Source organism: Chiloscyllium plagiosum, unplaced genomic scaffold (genome assembly GCF_037043375.1).
Source record: "Chiloscyllium plagiosum isolate Xiang-an unplaced genomic scaffold, Cpla_swu_hap1 HiC_scaffold_35, whole genome shotgun sequence".
Classification (NCBI taxonomy): domain Eukaryota; kingdom Metazoa; phylum Chordata; class Chondrichthyes; order Orectolobiformes; family Hemiscylliidae; genus Chiloscyllium; species Chiloscyllium plagiosum.
Window position 1 is genome coordinate 18821116 of NW_028270173.1, and position 17445 is coordinate 18838560.

Sequence of the window (17445 nt, forward strand, 5' to 3'; positions counted from 1 at the left end):
CTGGCAGGCCCAGCTACATCTGGCTTGGAACAGTTACATTGCTTAGCAACCTCCAACTCCGAACCAATCAAAATAAACGTCTGGTTTAATGGTCGCCCGGTTCTAATGGAGGTCGAGACCAGTGCAGCTGTGACTGGATCGCAGAACCAGTCTTTAACAAAATTCCCTCTGCCCTCCAACCCTTATGTTTGTGTAAGACTCGGGAGCCATTACAGATGAAGGGGACAACTTGGTCCTGGTCTCTTAGGAGAAGCAGCTTGTTCAGTTACCACTGATTGTAATGAAAGGCCCCAGGCCCAGGCTTGATGGGGCAAAGTTGGTTGAGAAAGGTTCACCCTGATTGGCTCAACACTTTTCACTCAACAGCTTAGAAAACGGCTGCCTGAGTGAACTAAATATCTGCTAGTTTTTCAGGGACTATCAGAGAGCCAAGGGCAGCTTGCGTAGTTGACCAGGAAGCAATTCCCCGATCCTGCAAGGCCCCGCCCATTACCTCTTGCCTTACGGGCGAAAGTAGAGGCAGAAACCCGGAGGCTGGAGTCATCAAACTGGGCGGGTTTGTGGATGGGGCAGCACTGGTCATACCGACTGTGAAGTCTGACGGGTCGGGTCACCTTTGTGGGGATTTTAAGTGAATACTAAACTGCTTCTTGTGGCTGGATAAATACCCAATCCCTCGCATAGAGGATTATACCCAAAGCTGGGGGCTATCCATGACCAAGCTGAGCATGAGCCATGTGTACCTGGGGTTAGATGAGGATTCCCTGAAGTATGCTATCATTAATACCCATTAAGGTTTGTACCAGTATATGAGACTGCCAATTGGGGTATCATCAGCCTGTGCTATTTTCCAGTGGTCAGTGAAGAATATTTTACAAGGTCTACCCCAGGTCACCATTTATATGCTCATAACCGGGAACACCAATAAGGAGCACTGAGAGAACTTGGACGTAGTCCTTAGACATTTCTCCAAGGTAGGTGTATGCCTCAGGAGGGAGAAGTGTGTGTTCCAGGCACTCTGTGTCGACAAGACTCAGTTACACCCATTGGCATAAAACGTGAGGGTGATTAATGGTGTCCCGGTTCCCAGAGCTTGGGACTTTCCTTGAGCTGGTCAATTAATGCAGAAAATTCATAGGTAGCCTGGCCTCCATCCTGGCACCCTTCTATCAGCCACTGAGAAAGGGTCAGCCTTGGGAATGTTCTCATAGCTAAGGGAAGTGACGAAACAACAATCATCATCCAAGGTGTTGGCCCGCGATGCGATGCCCCCCTCACGGTATCAGGGTGGCGTTGGCTCACAGATGACCCAATGGAGAGGCACGCCCGATAGCATAATCTCCTGCGACTTTGGATGGTGCAGAGTGCCAGTACGCTCAGATAGAGAAGGAGGGTTTGGCGGTCATCTTTTGGTGCGAGAAAGTTCCTCCAATACCTCGACAATACCAATGGCACGGTGGCACAGTGGGTTAGCACTGCTGCCTCACAGCGCCAGGGACCCGGGTTTGATCGCAGCCTCGGGCAGACTGTGTCTGTGTGGAGTTTGCACATTCTCCCCGTGTCTGGGTGGGTTTCCTCCGGGTGCTCCGGTTTCCTCCCACAGTCCGAAGACGTGTAGGTTGGGGTGAATTGGCCAGGCTAAATTGTCCCGTAGTGTTAGGTGCATTAGTCAGGGATAAATGTAGTGGAATGAATCTGGGTGGGTTACTCTTCAGAGGGTTAGTGTGGACTTGTTGATCCGAAGGGCCTGTTTTCAAAGTGCAGGGACTCTATTCTATTCTATTGTAACACCGCCCAGGAGGACAGTGGCAAATGCACATGTCTTGAGCCAGCTCCCACTAGCAGGTACATAACCAATGGTACCACCACTGGATGAGTTCACTCTGGTTTTAGATTTTCTGGACATGCCTCTGGTCACTGCTGACAATATCAAACCGTGGAGACAAAAGCATCCCATCCCGGTGAAACAAAAACAGTTGGCAGCGATAGGGAAAGTGAAAGGGCCGTCCCAACTGGGATTGAAACCCTCCTGGACCCGGCAAGACCACACCCCACCGTGGAGGACGCCATCTTCTTCCCGGGAAGCGAGGGCGATCGTCGCTGCCGGACACCGGCAGAACTCCACCTGGGGTTTCCAACACGCGGATGTTGGCGGGAGGTTATGACCACCCCGCGGCCGAGGTTGGATGCAGTCACGGCCGCGGTGCCGGGGCAGTGCCCGGAGTGCCAACGGGAGCGCAGATTAGCGCCAGCAGCTCCCCCACATTCGTGGGAATGGCCGGGTAAACCTTTGACTGGGTTGCACGTTGACTATCCCAGTCTTGTCATGGGCTCAACATTCTTAGTCATCCTGGACACCCACATGAAGTGGTTGGATGTGAGTGCAGTTCATTTGGCAAACATGGGAACGGTTCATAGGAAAGCTGTGAGCATCTTTTGCAATACATGGGCTCCTGGAGGCGTTAGTCACAGACAATGGGTCATCACTAACCAGCACGGGGACGTTGAGTATTTCCTCAAGTCCACATATAATGACAGCTCCATACCATGGAGCGTCCAATGGTCTGGCAGAAATAGCAGTCCAAACGTTGAAGGTGGGCTGAAAGAAGCAGCCGACAGCTTCATTAGATACCAAACTGTCTCCTCTTTGGTTATAGAACCATCCCTCATGCTACAACAGAGATATCTCCTGCAGAAGACCCCTCACCAGGTTCAACCCGATCGGCCCTGACCTTGGGGAAGGCTGGAACGACATCAGGAATGCCAACACCAGACAAGACACCGCTAAGCGGCACGGTGGTTAGCACTGCTGCCTCACAGTGCCTGAGACCCGGATTCAATTCCCGCCTCGGGCGACTGACTGTGTGGAGTTTGCACGTTCTCCCCTTGTCTGCGTGGGTTTCCTCCGGGTGCTCCGGTTTCCTCCCACAGTCCAAAAATGTGCAGGTCAGGTGAATTGGCCATGCTAAATTGCCCGTAGTGTTAGGGGCAGGGGTAAATGTAGGGGAATGGGTCTGAGTGGGTTGTGCTTCGGCGGGTCGGTGTGGACTTGTTGGGCCGAAGGGCCTGTTTCCACACTGTAAGTAATCTAATTGAGAGACATGGCTCGCTTCAGGGGACACAGCCCAGTGTTGAAACCGGCCAAGGTTAACGCAAGGTCGCATGACGCCGTCCTGAACCAGCATGTGGACCCACACGAAAGCTGCAACCTGGCAAACGGTGCAGGAGCGTAACATTCCCTGGCTCCTCAGACCTTCCTGAAGGAAAGCGCTCGGAATCCCGGCCTCTCCGTCCGGCAATGAAGCGACATCGGAATCTGGGCAGGGCACAGCAGATGTTGCAGCCTCGATGCCTTTACCCCCCACCCCGATGAAGGGGGTGAATTTGTTTCCAAAGCAGTTTGGCCACAAGGCGCGCGGCGGTACCTTGTCGGAGGAAACGGACCCATAACGAAAACGCCCCAGGAGGAGCTACAAGAGAAAGAACAGCTCTCCGCCCCCGGACTCAGAGGGGGTGGGGGTGTAGTAATTGTAACGTGGACAGCCAGGTGGTTCTCAGAGAATATGAGTTCCCTGATTGGGGCTGTTAATCTGTTCCAGTTGGAGAGCCCTGGCTGACAGGAATGTTGATACCTTTAGGGAGAGTTGGGAACCGCGGTGACAGGAGTGCTTTATTCCTCCCCCCACCCCCAATTCTATTTTGATTTAGTCCCTCTCCTCCCCTTCACCATTTGACGTAGGTATTGCTCGCTCTGGGCTTTGCTTGTTACTGGTTCTTTGGTCGCATGGGTGTCTTTTGCGGTGGTGGAATATTACCACAGTTATTTTCACTTGGTGTTATCACTGTGTCTTACACCGACATCCACACACCCATGGGTGCTGGGGAATATTAGCACTACTGCTGTATGGCAGTAGTGTGGGTGGGGGTGGGAGGGGGGAAGAACAAGAACAAACCAAAATCTCCTTAGTTCAGGGGAAAAAAGAATAAACAGGAGTGTGAGAGGATCGGTTTACTCTGAGAGCATACTCTGGGACAGCCAGGTCACTGTCAAGGACTCTCCACATATAAATGAAGGGTGAATTAGTAACAGGACATTGGCCTCGTTGGAATCAATTCAAGAAACAATTCTGTTCATTTACAAATAGTAGCAAAGCCTTAACCATTTACCAGAAACACTCCAATCAGCGAGCTCATTTCTCTGCAGTACAGCAAGAAACAATTCCAAATGGCTCCAACAAATGTAGCTCTGTCTCTGGCTCCTTTAGTCCCCTGCTCCTCTGGGATGTTCACTGCCTGTCCCAGGTTCCACATCTTTCCTGCTCCTCACAGCGAGACTGCCTGATCTTCATTCACTTGCTCCTGCCGCACTGTCAGAGGGTCAGTACTGAGGGAGTGCCGCACTGTCAGTGGGTCAGTACTGAGGGAGTGCCGCACTGTCACAGGGTCAGTACTGAGGGAGTGCCGCACTGTCAGAGGGTCAGTAATGAGGGAGTGCCACACTGTCAGAGGGTCAGTGCTCAGGGAGTGCCGCACTGTCAGAGGGTCAGTACTGAGGGAGTGCCGCACTGTCAGAGGGTCAGTACTGAGGGAGTGCCGCACTGTCAGAGGGTCAGTACTGAGGAAGTGCCGCACTGTCAGAGGGTCAGTACTGAGGGAGTGCCGCACTGTCAGAGGGTCAGTACTGAGGGAGTGCCGCACTGTCAGGGGTCAGTGCTGAGGGAGTGCCGCACTGTCAGAGGGTCAGTACTGAGGGAGTGCCGCACTGTCACAGGGTCAGTACTGAGGGAGGGCTGCACTGTCAGAGGGTCAGTACTGAGGGAGTGCTGCACTGTCAGAGGGTCAGTACTGAGGGAGTGCCGCACTGTCAGGGGTCAGTGCTGAGGGAGTGCCCCACTGTCGGAGGGTCAGTACTGAGGGAGTGCCGCACTGTCAGAGGGTCAGTGCTGAGGGAGTGACGCACTGTCAAAGGGTCAGTACTGAGGGAGTGCCACAATGTCAGAGGGTCAGTACTGAGGAAGTGCCGCACTGTCAGAGGGTCAGTACTGAGGAAGTGCCGCAATGTCAGAGGGTCAGTGCTGAGGGAGTGCCGCACTGTCAGAGGGTCAGTGCTGAGGGAGTGCCCCACTGTCGGAGGGTCAGTACTGAGGGAGTGCCGCACTGTCAGAGGGTCAGTGCTGAGGGAGTGACGCACTGTCAAAGGGTCAGTACTGAGGGAGTGCCACAATGTCAGAGGGTCAGTACTGAGGAAGTGCCGCACTGTCAGAGGGTCAGTACTGAGGAAGTGCCGCAATGTCAGAGGGTCAGTGCTGAGGGAGTGCCGCACTGTCAGAGGGTCAGTACTGAGGGAGTGCTGCACTGTCAGAGGGTCAGTACTGAGGAAGTGCCGCAATGTCAGAGGGTCAGTGCTGAGGGAGTGCCACACTGTCAGAGGGTCAGTACTGAGGGAGTGTAACTTTGCCACATGTTTCGGATGAAGACCTGCTTTTCCCGGTAAAAGACCCTTTAACCACCACTCTGAAGAAGAGCAAGAGCAGTTCCCTCCTTTGCTCTGGTTAATATTTTCCTCTGAAATTCCCAGAGTAAACGTAAAAGCTCACTGGTCATTGATGTCGCGGGATTGACAGTCCCAATCGACTGCCTCTTTCCTTCATACGTCAGTGACCGGATTTCAGGGGAACACTCCCTCATCACACACTTTGGAGTTGCTAACTGAGATGTTTATAATGGAGGGAGGAGCAGGGGTGAGGGTATAGGAATGGGCGGTGGTTTGTCACGGGATCCCAATTTTCCACTCCGGTTCCAACGATGCCGCACACCCAAATCCTGAAGCCTGCCCTGCGCTGTTCGAGGGGACTGTGCTGTTTTTTTTTAAACATCCTCTGTGTGCACTGTCCTTACAGGGGAAGCTGCAGGCCGCTCTGGATGTACTGAACAAGCAAGTGGACGAAATCTCCAACAGTCAGAGCAACCAGCAGGCCAACATAGCCGAGCTGAAGGTGAGGCATGCAATCCGGCCGCTGACCAGCTCTGGGTTCTGCTGTCAATGTCTGGCGGGCCTGAGGTGGACAATGGCTCCAAGTGGGGTGATGGCGAAATGGCCAGGCAGAGGGGTAAAGGCCAGGCAGAGGGGTAAAGCCCAGGCCTACAACGTCAACAGGAAATGAAAACCAAGTTGGGAACTGGGGGTGGGGGGAAATGATGGTGTTGCACTGGTAACCTCAATGGTCACGTAATCCAGAGGCTAATGCTCCAGGGGCAAGGGGTCAGTGACCCTGGCAACCGACGGGATTAAAGTTCAGTTAACAGACCCAGGCTATTAAAGTGAGTCTCTGTCGCGGTGACCACGGCAACCGTCATTGACCTACAGGTGGTTTTCCTGCAACGCGATGGTTGTGTTCTTGAGCAACCCCGCGTTGCAGAAAAATCGCGACTTGGAAACGGTGCTGGACGTGCTGGCGATGTTAATCGCGTCACAGCTGACACACGCTTTCCAAATTCGCGCTTTATAAACGGCGTCCTTGATCCGCGCTGACGAAACACACGTTGTCACGGAACGACCTGTGTTGTCAAAACCCGGCTGAAACGAAGATGGAAAAAAGGTGTTGGGGAAACTCAACAGGTTCCGTGGCAAAAGAGAGAATAAGCAGAGTTAATGTTTCGGATCCGGTAACCCTTCTTCAAGACTGATGGTAGCTAGGAGAAGGTTGGTATCGTACAATAGATCATCGTATTCATTGGGTGTTGAAACAGGCCCAACAGGTCCGCACTGACCTTCCGAAGAGTATCCCACCCAGACCTATTACCCTACCCTATTACTCGCCATTTGCCCCTGACTAATGCACCTAATTTAGCATGGCTAACTCACCCAGGCCTTGCACACTTTTGGACTGAGGGAGGAAACCCGCACAGGCACGGGGAGAATGTATGAACTACACACAGACGGTCGCCAGAGGCTGGAATCGAACCCGGATCCCGGGCGTTGTGAGGCAGCAGGGCTAACCACTGAGCCACTGCGCCGCCTAAATATGCTGAAAACTGGGGGAGAGGGAGGTATGGTGTAAGTAGTCGTGGAGACAGCGCCCACAGGCAGAGGAAGACAGTTAGGCAGACAAAAGGGTGGACAGTGGTAGGCCAGGTAGGAAGTGAAGCTGTTAATAGGGACCATGAGGAAGTGAAAATGAGCTGACTGTGCTGAAAATAGCTTCTGGGGGGGGGGTGTGGCTAGGGTTTCTGGATGTGTTTTGTCTGCTTGTTTGGTTTGTTGCTGAGAAATCAGTGGACTGTGTTCATGTGGTGGCTCGATAGAATCCCTACAGTGTGAAAACAGGCCCTTCAGCCCAACAGATCCACGTTTACCCTCGACTAATGCACCTAAACCCACACATCCCTGAACACTACAGACAATTTACGGTCCCTGACGCGGTGAGGCAGCAGTGCCAACCGCTGAGCCACCGTGCTGCCCCAGTTAGATTAAAACGACTCCCTGACTCAGTCACTGCACGAGGAAAACCCGTCTGAGATCCCGGAGGGTGCAAGGAATGTGGGATGGGATATTCCGAGAAGGAAGATTTCCAGTGGCCTCTCTGATACCTTTCAGCGCAGGGAGAAGCAAGGGATTGCACTGGGGTGGACAGGTCAGAGGCTAAACGTGTGAGACAGTTTCCTGTTATTGTTCAGGGGTAATTTATATCATGGAAACAAGAATGGGAGGTGGCCTAAGAAACTTCTAGATTAAAAGATCAATTATAAAAGTCCTGGGAACTCTCCCCCTTCACTATTAAGAGATAGTGGGATTTAGCCTCTGTGTTTTCGGATCCTGCTGCCCTCCATCTGGGACAAACAGTGCTCACCCTCTATCATTGGAGATGGTCGTGGCATCACACACAATGCTTTGAGTTCAGTGCCATGTGTTAAACATTAACCAGGCCGGTCTGAAAGCACAAAGTGCTGTTCCACATTGGACCCGTGGACTGTCGAGTGTGGGAGAGGCGTTTGCCATTGTGTTCAGTGGGTTACTTACTCCAGGGAGAGATGAACAGAGTCAACGTCTCCAATCCAGTGTGTCTCTCTTCCTCAGCAGGGTTGTCGAGTTCTGGATAAGAGCCATCCGGACTCAAGACTTTAACTCTCTTTCCCTCTTCACAAATGCTGCCAGACCTGTTGAGTCTTTCCAGCATTTTCTGCTTCTGGTTCAGATTTCCAGCATCCCCAGCGTTTACAGTCATAGAGCCATACAGCACAGAAACAGACCTTTCGGCCCATTCTTGTCCACTGGTTTTCCAACAAAACTGGTCGCATTTGCTTACATCTGGTCCGTATCTCTCTAAATCTTTCCTATCCGTGTGCCTATCCAAACATCTATTAAATGTACCTGCATTTATTGCATCCTCTGGCAGCTTGTTCCAGACATACACCACCCTCTGTGTGATAAGGTTGTCCCTCAGGTCCCTTTTAAATCTTTCCCCTCTCACCTTAATCCTTTGCCCTCTAGTTTTGGACCTTGGCTATTCACCCTGTGCGTGCCCCTCATAATTTTACTAACATCCTTCCTATAGCAGCCGTTCTAGTCTTTTGTAAAGTGCTTTTTCCTTAGTATTGAATAGTTATTCCGGTTTTACATTTTTTAAAAAAATGCCAGAAATCTTTCTGGTAAGTATAACTCGGGGGGCAGTAAACCGAGGCACACGTCAATTGGAAGGAGTTAATACAATTAACTTCACAAAACTTTCATGTCATTGCAGAACCACAGTCCTGCCCTTAGCGTGTGGTTAATTCAGTGCCCGTGACACTTGGGATGAATTTCTGCTGTCCCTCCCGAATTACCCCCAGAGCTTCCTGCCATTGCTGCTCCACCATCTTCGTTCCTTGACTCCCCTGTCCAATCACCTCAGGCCCGCCCCCTCCCTCTTTGTAGTTACCTTTACTCAGTTATAATCCCATTACATCTGATTCCAGCTCCTCCCCCTCACACTGCAGGGTGAATTGTGACACATAACGGTCATCAGCTTGACAGAACAACCTCATTTGTCCAAACATCGATTATCCGAATTTCGGATGATCTGAACAAGATCTCAAGGTCACATAAAAACATTATCCATTATCCGAACAATCAGTTATCCAAACAATCAGTTATCCAAGTAAAATACTCCCCGCAGGTCTCTTTCGGATAACTGCGGTTGTTCTGGACTTAGTTATTCTGTGTTTGTTTACGTTAGTCTGGTAAGTGATCTACGTCAAGATTAGAGTGGTGCTGGAAAACCACAACAGGTCAGGCAGCATCCGAGGAGCAGGAAAACCAACGTTTCGGGCAAAAGCCCTTCAGCAGGAAGGATGAGTGATCTGTGCTCACTGGGCTTGACTATTAAGCTTGGACGATGAGACAGAGCAGACGTAATTGGAGAAAGCATTGTTACTAAAACCAGTGCCCACTTTGAGACTACTGGCACCAACGCGTTACTCTGAGGGAAATCAAATCAGTCTCAGACTGGCGCAAGACTTGTGACTCAGGATTTGGGAAGCTCACATTTCCCCGCTGGTCTGTGCTCTCTCTTCCCAGAAACAAGCTGACGCCATGAGGAAGAACATCGAGTCGGAGTTTACCAAGCTGCGCCAGTACCTGCGGGATGAGGAGAAGGTCCTGATGGGTAAGATTAAGAAGAAGGAAGACAACATCCTGCAGCAGCTGGAGGACAACCTCAAGGCTGTGTCGACAGAGAGGGCCATGCTGAATGAACGCATCATGGATATACAGCAGAGGATGACAATGAAGGATGCTGAGATCCTCAAGGTAAGACGCCGTTGCGCCTCGGACCAATGTCCAGACATGCCGTCTGGGAAGGGTCGAGTTGAGGGCATAATTTGGGCCAAACTTACTCCTGGGAATCGGTTTAGCTCAGTTGGCTGGATCATTGGTTTGCAGAGCAGTGGGACGCCAACTGCGGGGGTTCAACTCCCATCACTGGTTTGAGGTTACCATGAAGGGCTCTCCTCCTTAACCTCTTCCCTCGCCTGAGGTCTGGTGGCCCTCAGGTTATAAATCACCACCAGTCATTTCTCTCTGTAATGAGAGAGCAGTCCCTGTGGTCTGGTAAGACTACGATGACATGACACCAACCTGCTCTTGGTTGACTTCAGAGGGAGGAGCTGTTTGGGGGATTGGGTGGTAGTTAAGGCCCCTCTTAAGCTAAAACCACCCACCCCACCTCAGGATGAAGTGTCTGAGACGTGGTAGTGCTCACGGACATGTGGCCGTACGCTTACGGGTTGGAGCCAGTTATAATCCAGAGGCCAGTTCACCCTTACAAAGGGTCACAGGGAATCTCAATGGCAGGATGGACTAGAAGGTCCTAGTGGTGGTAGGGGGAGAGTTACAGGCCGTCCGCTAAACGGTGGTCAATCACGGGGGAAGTGGTGGGGAGGAATTCGATCGAGCTGATGCCGGGAGGGGAATATTCCAGAAGGTTCCCCAGGTATAAATCCCAAGGGTCAACAGTACCATGCAGTCAGTTGGATGTATTCTGGGGTGGGTCTCAGTGAGGGTTAGAGGTTGAATTTAGGCTCGGATGCTGAGGTTATCGCAGCCTCGAGTTGGGAAGTGGATCCCATACTGCTGAGGTTTAATAAGGTTGGGCCGGGCCGATTGAAGTACTCTGCGCTCGCTCGCCGACGTTGGCTACTGGTCAGGTCTCGCCTTGATTTTCGAAGTTGAATTCCTTCCTTTTAAACTTGCCCTCTAATCACCTCCAGAGCCCTCTGCGTTGTCTCTGCCCCTCTGATGCTGGGCCTGTTCTACATCCCTGATTTTAATTGTTCCACCGTTAGTGATGGCGCCTTCCCCTGACAATATCCCAAGCTCTGGAATTCTCTTCATAACCCCCATTCCATCATCCTCTCCTGCTTTAAACAATGATTTAAAACCCAAATCTTTGACATAGCTTATGGACATAGAGTCATAGAACCACTTTCTGTGTAAATATATGTTGTCCCTTGTGTCCCTTTAAAATCTTGCTCCTCTCACCTTAATAGTATCCCCCTCTAGTTTTGGACTCCCATACCCAAGGGGAAAATACCCTTGCTATTCACCTTATCCATACCCCTCATGATTTTACAAACCTCTATAAGATCACCTCTCCTACGCTCCAGTGAAAAATTGTCCTCAGCCTAACCAGCTTCTCCTCATGACTCGAACCCTCTACCCTTGGCACCACCCTGGTAAATCTTTTCCTCACCCTCTCCAGCTCGGTAATGTCCTTCCTCTGACGGGGTGACCCGAACTACGCACAGTACTCCGGGAGAGGCCTCACCAGCACCCTGCACCACCTCGACATGATGACCCAACTCCTGTACTCAATGGTCTGAGACTTTACAAAGCAGCCAGGAAATTGTAGCCCTCAACAATTGGGAGATATTTAGAATTTGCAAGGAGGGCAAAGAAATTGATAAAGAAAGTGAGATCTCAACCCTTATGTGGCTCGATGTTTAATTTAGCTTCTTAATTGCTTCTGTGATTGCCCTGGGGACAACCTATTAAGGTAAAGGTCCTTCATGATGATAAGTTGTTCTTGAATACGTTTGGATTTTGTAACGTTTGCCTGTCTATTTCCATCCTTGCCACCTCTAACCTGCTGTATTTTATTTTGGTGTTTAGGACATAAAACAATTGCTTGATGGGTATGTAATCTTTTCTCTACATTTCAGCTTTTAGCTCTGTCGGCTAGTCGTGATTTCGTTGCAATTACCACTCCGAACAAATTCGGCGAACGAGCGCACATTGCCAGGGCAAATTGATTTCTGAATCGCTTGCTTTGGCAGGAGGGTGAACAGGGACAGCAAATCCATTTTCTCCCCAGATATTAGAGACACATTGAATGGAATTATAGAATCCCTGCAGTGTGGAAGCAGGCCATTCAGCCCATTGAGTCCACACTGACCCACCAAAGAGCATCCCATCCAGACCTACCCCTCTTACTCTATCCAAGTAACCCTGCATTTCCCATGGTTAATAGCCTGCACCTTCCTGCTCCCTGCAGTGTGGAAGTAGGCCATCTGGCCCCTCCGAAGAGTAACCCATCCAGACCTATTTCCTCTGACAAGCCCACTTAACCTACCTATCCCTGGACACCATGGGTAATTTAGCATGGCCAATCCACCCTAAACTGCACATCTTGTTTGGACTGTGGGAGGAAACCAGAGCACGCTGATGAAACCCACGCAGACACGGGGAGAATGTGCAAACTCCACACAGACGTTGCCCGAGGTGGGAATTGAACCCAGGTCCCTGGCGCTGTGAGGCAGCGGTGTAAACCACCCAGCCACCATGCTGCCCCTTCAGGCTCCTGAAGAGACCCTTCAGCCCGTCGCGTCTGCACCTGTCCCAATTTCCAGGCTTCAATGTTATGACATTTGAAGTGCTCTTCCAAGCTCTTTTTTCAGTGTTTGTGAGGTTTTCCACCCTCCCTGACAGGATGTTCTGGATTCCCCTTCAGGTGAGGAGTTTTTCTACACATCCCCTCCAATCCTTCACCTTAAATTGCTTTATCATCTTAAATAATTCTGATAATTTCAGCCAAACCTATACTTCCTGATCCATCTCCCACTCAGATGGTTCCATTCCTGAATAGATAACAGCAGCACCCAATCACCTCATCCTTGAACTGCCAACAAAATCAATTGATTAGCTAAAGCCAGCATTATCTCCCTGACGCTGGAACCAGGGGGGACAGAGTCTCGGAATAAGAGGAAGGCCGATCCGGACTGAGGTGGGGAGGAAACTCTCCACTCGGGGGTTGGTGAACCCTTGAGAATTCTCTACCCCAAAGATCTGTGGCAGCTCAACCATCGAGTGGGCTCAAGACAGAAATCAGTAGGTTTCTGGAAACCCATGACGTTAATTGGAGATAGTGTTGGAAAATGGTGTTGATGTAGACGATGAGATGTGACCAAAATTGAACAGTGGGGCAGGTTCGGTGGGCTGAATGGTCTACTCTTATTGATGTTCCTATGGTCATACACACCAGACCACCTATTCTCATGTTCTGCTGACACTTGAGCCTTATTTTCCCTTTGCATCTTTCAGGCCTGTTGGTCAGCCATTTTTAGCGAGGGATGCACCATGGTTAGCCATAGGAAAATTCAGTTTGGGTGGGTTAGCCATGGGGCAATGCAGGCTGTGTGGGTTAGTCATGAGGAAATACAGGTTGGGTGGGTTAGCCATAGGAAAATTCAGTTTAGGTGGGTTAGCCATGGGAAATGAAGGTTAGGTGGGTTAGCCATGGGGAAATGTAGGTTGAGTGGGTTACCCATGGGGAAATGCAGGTTGGGTGGGTTAGCCATAGGAAAATTCGGTTTGGGTGGGTTAGCCATGGGGAAATGCAGGTTAGGTGGGTTAGCCATGGTGAAATGCAGGTTAGGTGGGTTAGCCATGGTGAAATGCAGGTTGGGTGAGATAGCCATAGGAAAATTCAGTTTGGGTGGGTTAGCCATGGGGAAATGCAGGTTGGGTGAGTTAACCATGGAGAAATGCTGGTTGGGTGGGTTAGCCATGGGGAAATGCAGGTTGGGTGAGTTAACCATGGAGAAATGCTGGTTGGGTGGGTTAGCCATGGGGAAATGCAGGTTGGGTGAGTTAACCATGGAGAAATTCTGGTTGGGTGGGTTAGCCATGGGGAAATGCAGTTTGGGTGAGTTAACCATGGAGAAATGCTGGTTGGGTGGGTTAGCCATGGGGAAATGCAGGTTGGGTGGGTTAGTCATGGGGTAATACAGGTTAGGTGAGTTAGTCATGGGGAAATGCAGGCTGTGTGGGTTAGCCATGGTGAAATGCAGATGGTGTGGGTTAGCCATGGTGAAATGCAGGTTGGGTGAGTTAGCCATGGGGTAATGCAGGTTGGGTGGGTTAGCCATGGGGAAATGCAGGTTGGGTGGGTTAGCCATGGGGAAATGCAGGTTGGGTGGGTTAGTCATGGGGTAATGCAGGTTGGGTGAGTTAGCCATGGGAAAATGCAGGTTGGGTGAGTTAGCCATGGGGAAATGCAGATTGGGTGGGTTAGTCATGGGTTAATGCAGGTTGGGTGGGTTAGCCATGGGGAAATGCAGGTTGGGTGAGTTAGCCATGGGGAAATGCAGGTTGGGTGAGTTAGTCATGGGGTAATGCAGGTTGGGTGAGTTAGCCATGGGGAAATGCAGGTTGGGTGTGTTAGCCATGGTGAAATGCAGGTTGGGTGGGTTAGTCATGGGGTAATGCAGGTTGGGTGAGTTAGCCATGGGGAAATGCAGGTTGGGTGGGTTAGCCATGGGGAAATGCAGGTTGGGTGAGTTAGCCATGGGGAAATGCAGGTTGGGTGGGTTAGCCATGGGGAAATGCAGGTTAGGTGGGTTAGCCATGGTGAAATGCAGGTTAGGTGGGTTAGCCATGGGGTAATGCAGGTTGGGTGAGTTAACCATGGAGAAATGCTGGTTGGGTGGGTTAGCCATGGGGAAATGCAGGTTGGGTGAGTTAACCATGGAGAAATGCTGGTTGGGTGGGTTAGCCATGGGGAAATGCAGGTTGGGTGAGTTAACCATGGAGAAATGCTGGTTGGGTGGGTTAGCCATGGGGAAATGCAGGTTGGGTGGGTTAGTCATGGGGTAATACAGGTTAGGTGAGTTAGTCATGGGGAAATGCAGGCTGTGTGGGTTAGCCATGGTGAAATGCAGATGGTGTGGGTTAGCCATGGAGAAATGCAGGTTGGGTGAGTTAGCCATGGGGTAATGCAGGTTGGGTGGGTTAGCCATGGGGAAATGCAGGTTGGGTGGGTTAGCCATGGGGAAATGCAGGTTGGGTGGGTTAGTCATGGGGTAATGCAGGTTGTGTGAGTTAGCCATGGGAAAATGCAGGTTGGGTGAGTTAGCCATGGGGAAATGCAGGTTGGGTGGGTTAGTCATGGGTTAATGCAGGTTGGGTGGGTTAGCCATGGGGAAATGCAGGTTGGGTGAGTTAGCCATGGGGAAATGCAGGTTGGGTGAGTTAGCCATGGGGTAATGCAGGTTGGGTGAGTTAGCCATGGGGAAATGCAGGTTGGGTGGGTTAGCCATGGGGAAATGCAGGTTGGGTGAGTTAGCCATGGGGAAATGCAGGTTGGGTGAGTTAGCCATGGGGAAATGCAGGTTAGGTGGGTTAGCCATGGGGAAATGCAGGTTAGGTGGGTTAGCCATGGTGAAATGCAGGTTAGGTGGGTTAGCCATGGGGTAATGCAGGTTGGGTGAGTTAGCCATGGGGAAATGCAGGTTGGGTGAGTTAGTCATGGGGTAATGCAGGTTGGGTGGGTTAGCCATGGGGAAATGCAGGTTGGGTGAGTTAGCCATGGGGAAATGCAGGTTGGGTGAGTTAGCCATGGGGTAATGCAGGTTGTGTGGGTTAGCCATGGTAAAATGCAGGTTGTGTGGGTTAGCCATGGTGAAATGCAGATGGTGTCGGTTAGCCTTGGTGAAATGCAGGTTGGGTGAGTTAGCCATGGGGAAATGCAGGTTATGGTGGGTTAGCCATGGGGAAATGCAGGTTGTGTGGGTTAGCCATGGTGAAATGCAGGTTGGGTGAGTTAGCCATGGGGAAATGCAGGTTGGGTGGGTTAGCCATGGGGAAATGCAGGTTGGGTGGGTTAGCCATGGTGAAATGCAGGTTGGGTGGGTTAGTCATGGGGTAATGCAGGTTGGGTGAGTTAGCCATGGGGAAATGCTGTTTGGGTGGGTTAGCCCGGGGAAACGGAGTTTGGGTGGGTTAGCCATAGGGAAATGCAGGTTAGGGTCGGTTAGCCATGGGGAAATGCAGGTTGGGTGGGTTAGACATAGGTAAATGCTGGATGGGTGGGTTAGACATGGGGAAATGCAGGTTGGGTGGGTTAGCCATAGGGAAATACAGGTTAGGGTGGGTTAGCCATGGGGAAATGCAGGTTGGGTGGGTTAGCCGTGGGGAAATGCAGGTTAGGGTGGGTTAGCCATGGGGAAATGCTGGTTAGGGTGGGTTAGCCATGGGGAAATGCAGACTGTGTGGGTTAGCCATGGGGAAATGCAGTTTGGGTGGGTTAGCCCGGGGAAACGAAGTTTGGGTGGGTTAGCCATGGGGAAACGCAGTTTGGGTGGGTTAGCTCGGGGGAAACGCAGTTTGGGTGAGTTAGCCATGGGGAAACGCCGTTTGGGTGGGTTAGCCCGGGGGAAACGCAGTTTGGGTGGGTTAGCCCGGGGGAAATGCAGTTTGGGTGGGTTAGCCCGGGGGAAATGCAGTTTGGGTGGGTTAGCCATGGGGATACGCAGTTTGGGTGGGTTAGCCATGGGGAAATGCAGTTTGGGTGGGTTAGCCATGGGGAAATGCAGTTTGGGTGGGTTAGCCATGGGGATACGCAGTTTGGGTGGGTTAGCCATGGGGAAATGCAGGTTGGGTGGGTTAGCCATGGGGAAATGCAGGTTGGGTGGGTTAGCCCAGGGGAAACGCAGTTTGGGTGGGTTAGCCCGGGGGAAACGCAGTTTGGATGGGTTAGCCATGGGGAAATGCAGTTTGGGTGGGTTACCCCGGGGGAAACGCAGTTTGGGTGGGTTAGCCATGGGGATACGCAGTTTGGGTGGGTTAGCCATGGGGAAATGCAGGTTGGGTGGGTTAGCCCAGGGGAAACGCAGTTTGGGTGGGTTAGCCCGGGGGAACCACAGTTTGGGTGGGTTAGCCATGGGGATAAGCAGTTTGGGTGGGTTAGCCCAGGGGAAACGCAGTTTGGGTGGGTTAGCCATGGGGAAACGCAGTTTGGGTGGATTAGCCATGGGGAAATGCTGGCTAGGTGGGTTATCCATGGGGAAATTCTGGCTGGGTGGGTTAGCCATGGGGAAATGCAGGCTGGGTGGCTTAGCCATGTGGAAATGTAGGTTGTGGGGGTTATCCATGGGGAAATGTAGGTTGGGTGGTTTGGCCATGGGGAAATGCAGTTTGGGTGGGTTAGTCATGGGGAAATGCAGTTTGGGTGGGTTAGTCATGAGGAAACGCAGTTTGGGTGGGTTAGTCATGGGAAAATGCAGTTTGGGTGGGTTAGTCATGGGGAAATGCAGTTTGGGTGGGTTAGCCATGGGAAAATGCAGTTTGGGTGGGTTAGTCATGGGGAAATGCAGTTTGGGTGGGTTAGTCATTAGGAAATGCAGGTTGTGTGGGTTAGTCATGGGGAAATGCAGTTTGGGCGGGTTAGCCATGGGGAAATGCAGTTTGGGTGGGTTAGCCATGGGAAACGCAGTTTGGGTGGGTTAGCCATGGGGAAACGCAGTTTGGGTGGGTTAGCCATGGGGACACGCAGTTTGGGTGGGTTAGCCATGGGGAAACGCAGTTTGGGTGGGTTAGCCATGGGGAAACGTAGTTTGGGTGGGTTAGCCATGGGGACACGCAGTTTGGGTGGGTTAGCCATGGGGAAATGCAGGTTGTGTGGGTTAGCCATG

At 51.5% G+C, this 17445-nt stretch overlaps 1 protein-coding gene across 1 annotated transcript in view; it reads left to right on the forward strand.

The window, feature by feature from the left end:
• The window catches only part of LOC122541218 (E3 ubiquitin-protein ligase TRIM39-like), a 68728-nt gene that overhangs the window by 35853 nt on the left and 15430 nt on the right, over window positions 1-17445 (forward strand). The window contains exons 2-4 of the mRNA XM_087978861.1: window positions 5901-5996; window positions 9557-9787; window positions 11648-11670. Of these exons, the coding sequence (XP_087834987.1) occupies window positions 5901-5996; window positions 9557-9787; window positions 11648-11670 (350 nt within the window). The remainder of the gene's footprint in view (window positions 1-5900; window positions 5997-9556; window positions 9788-11647; window positions 11671-17445) is intronic.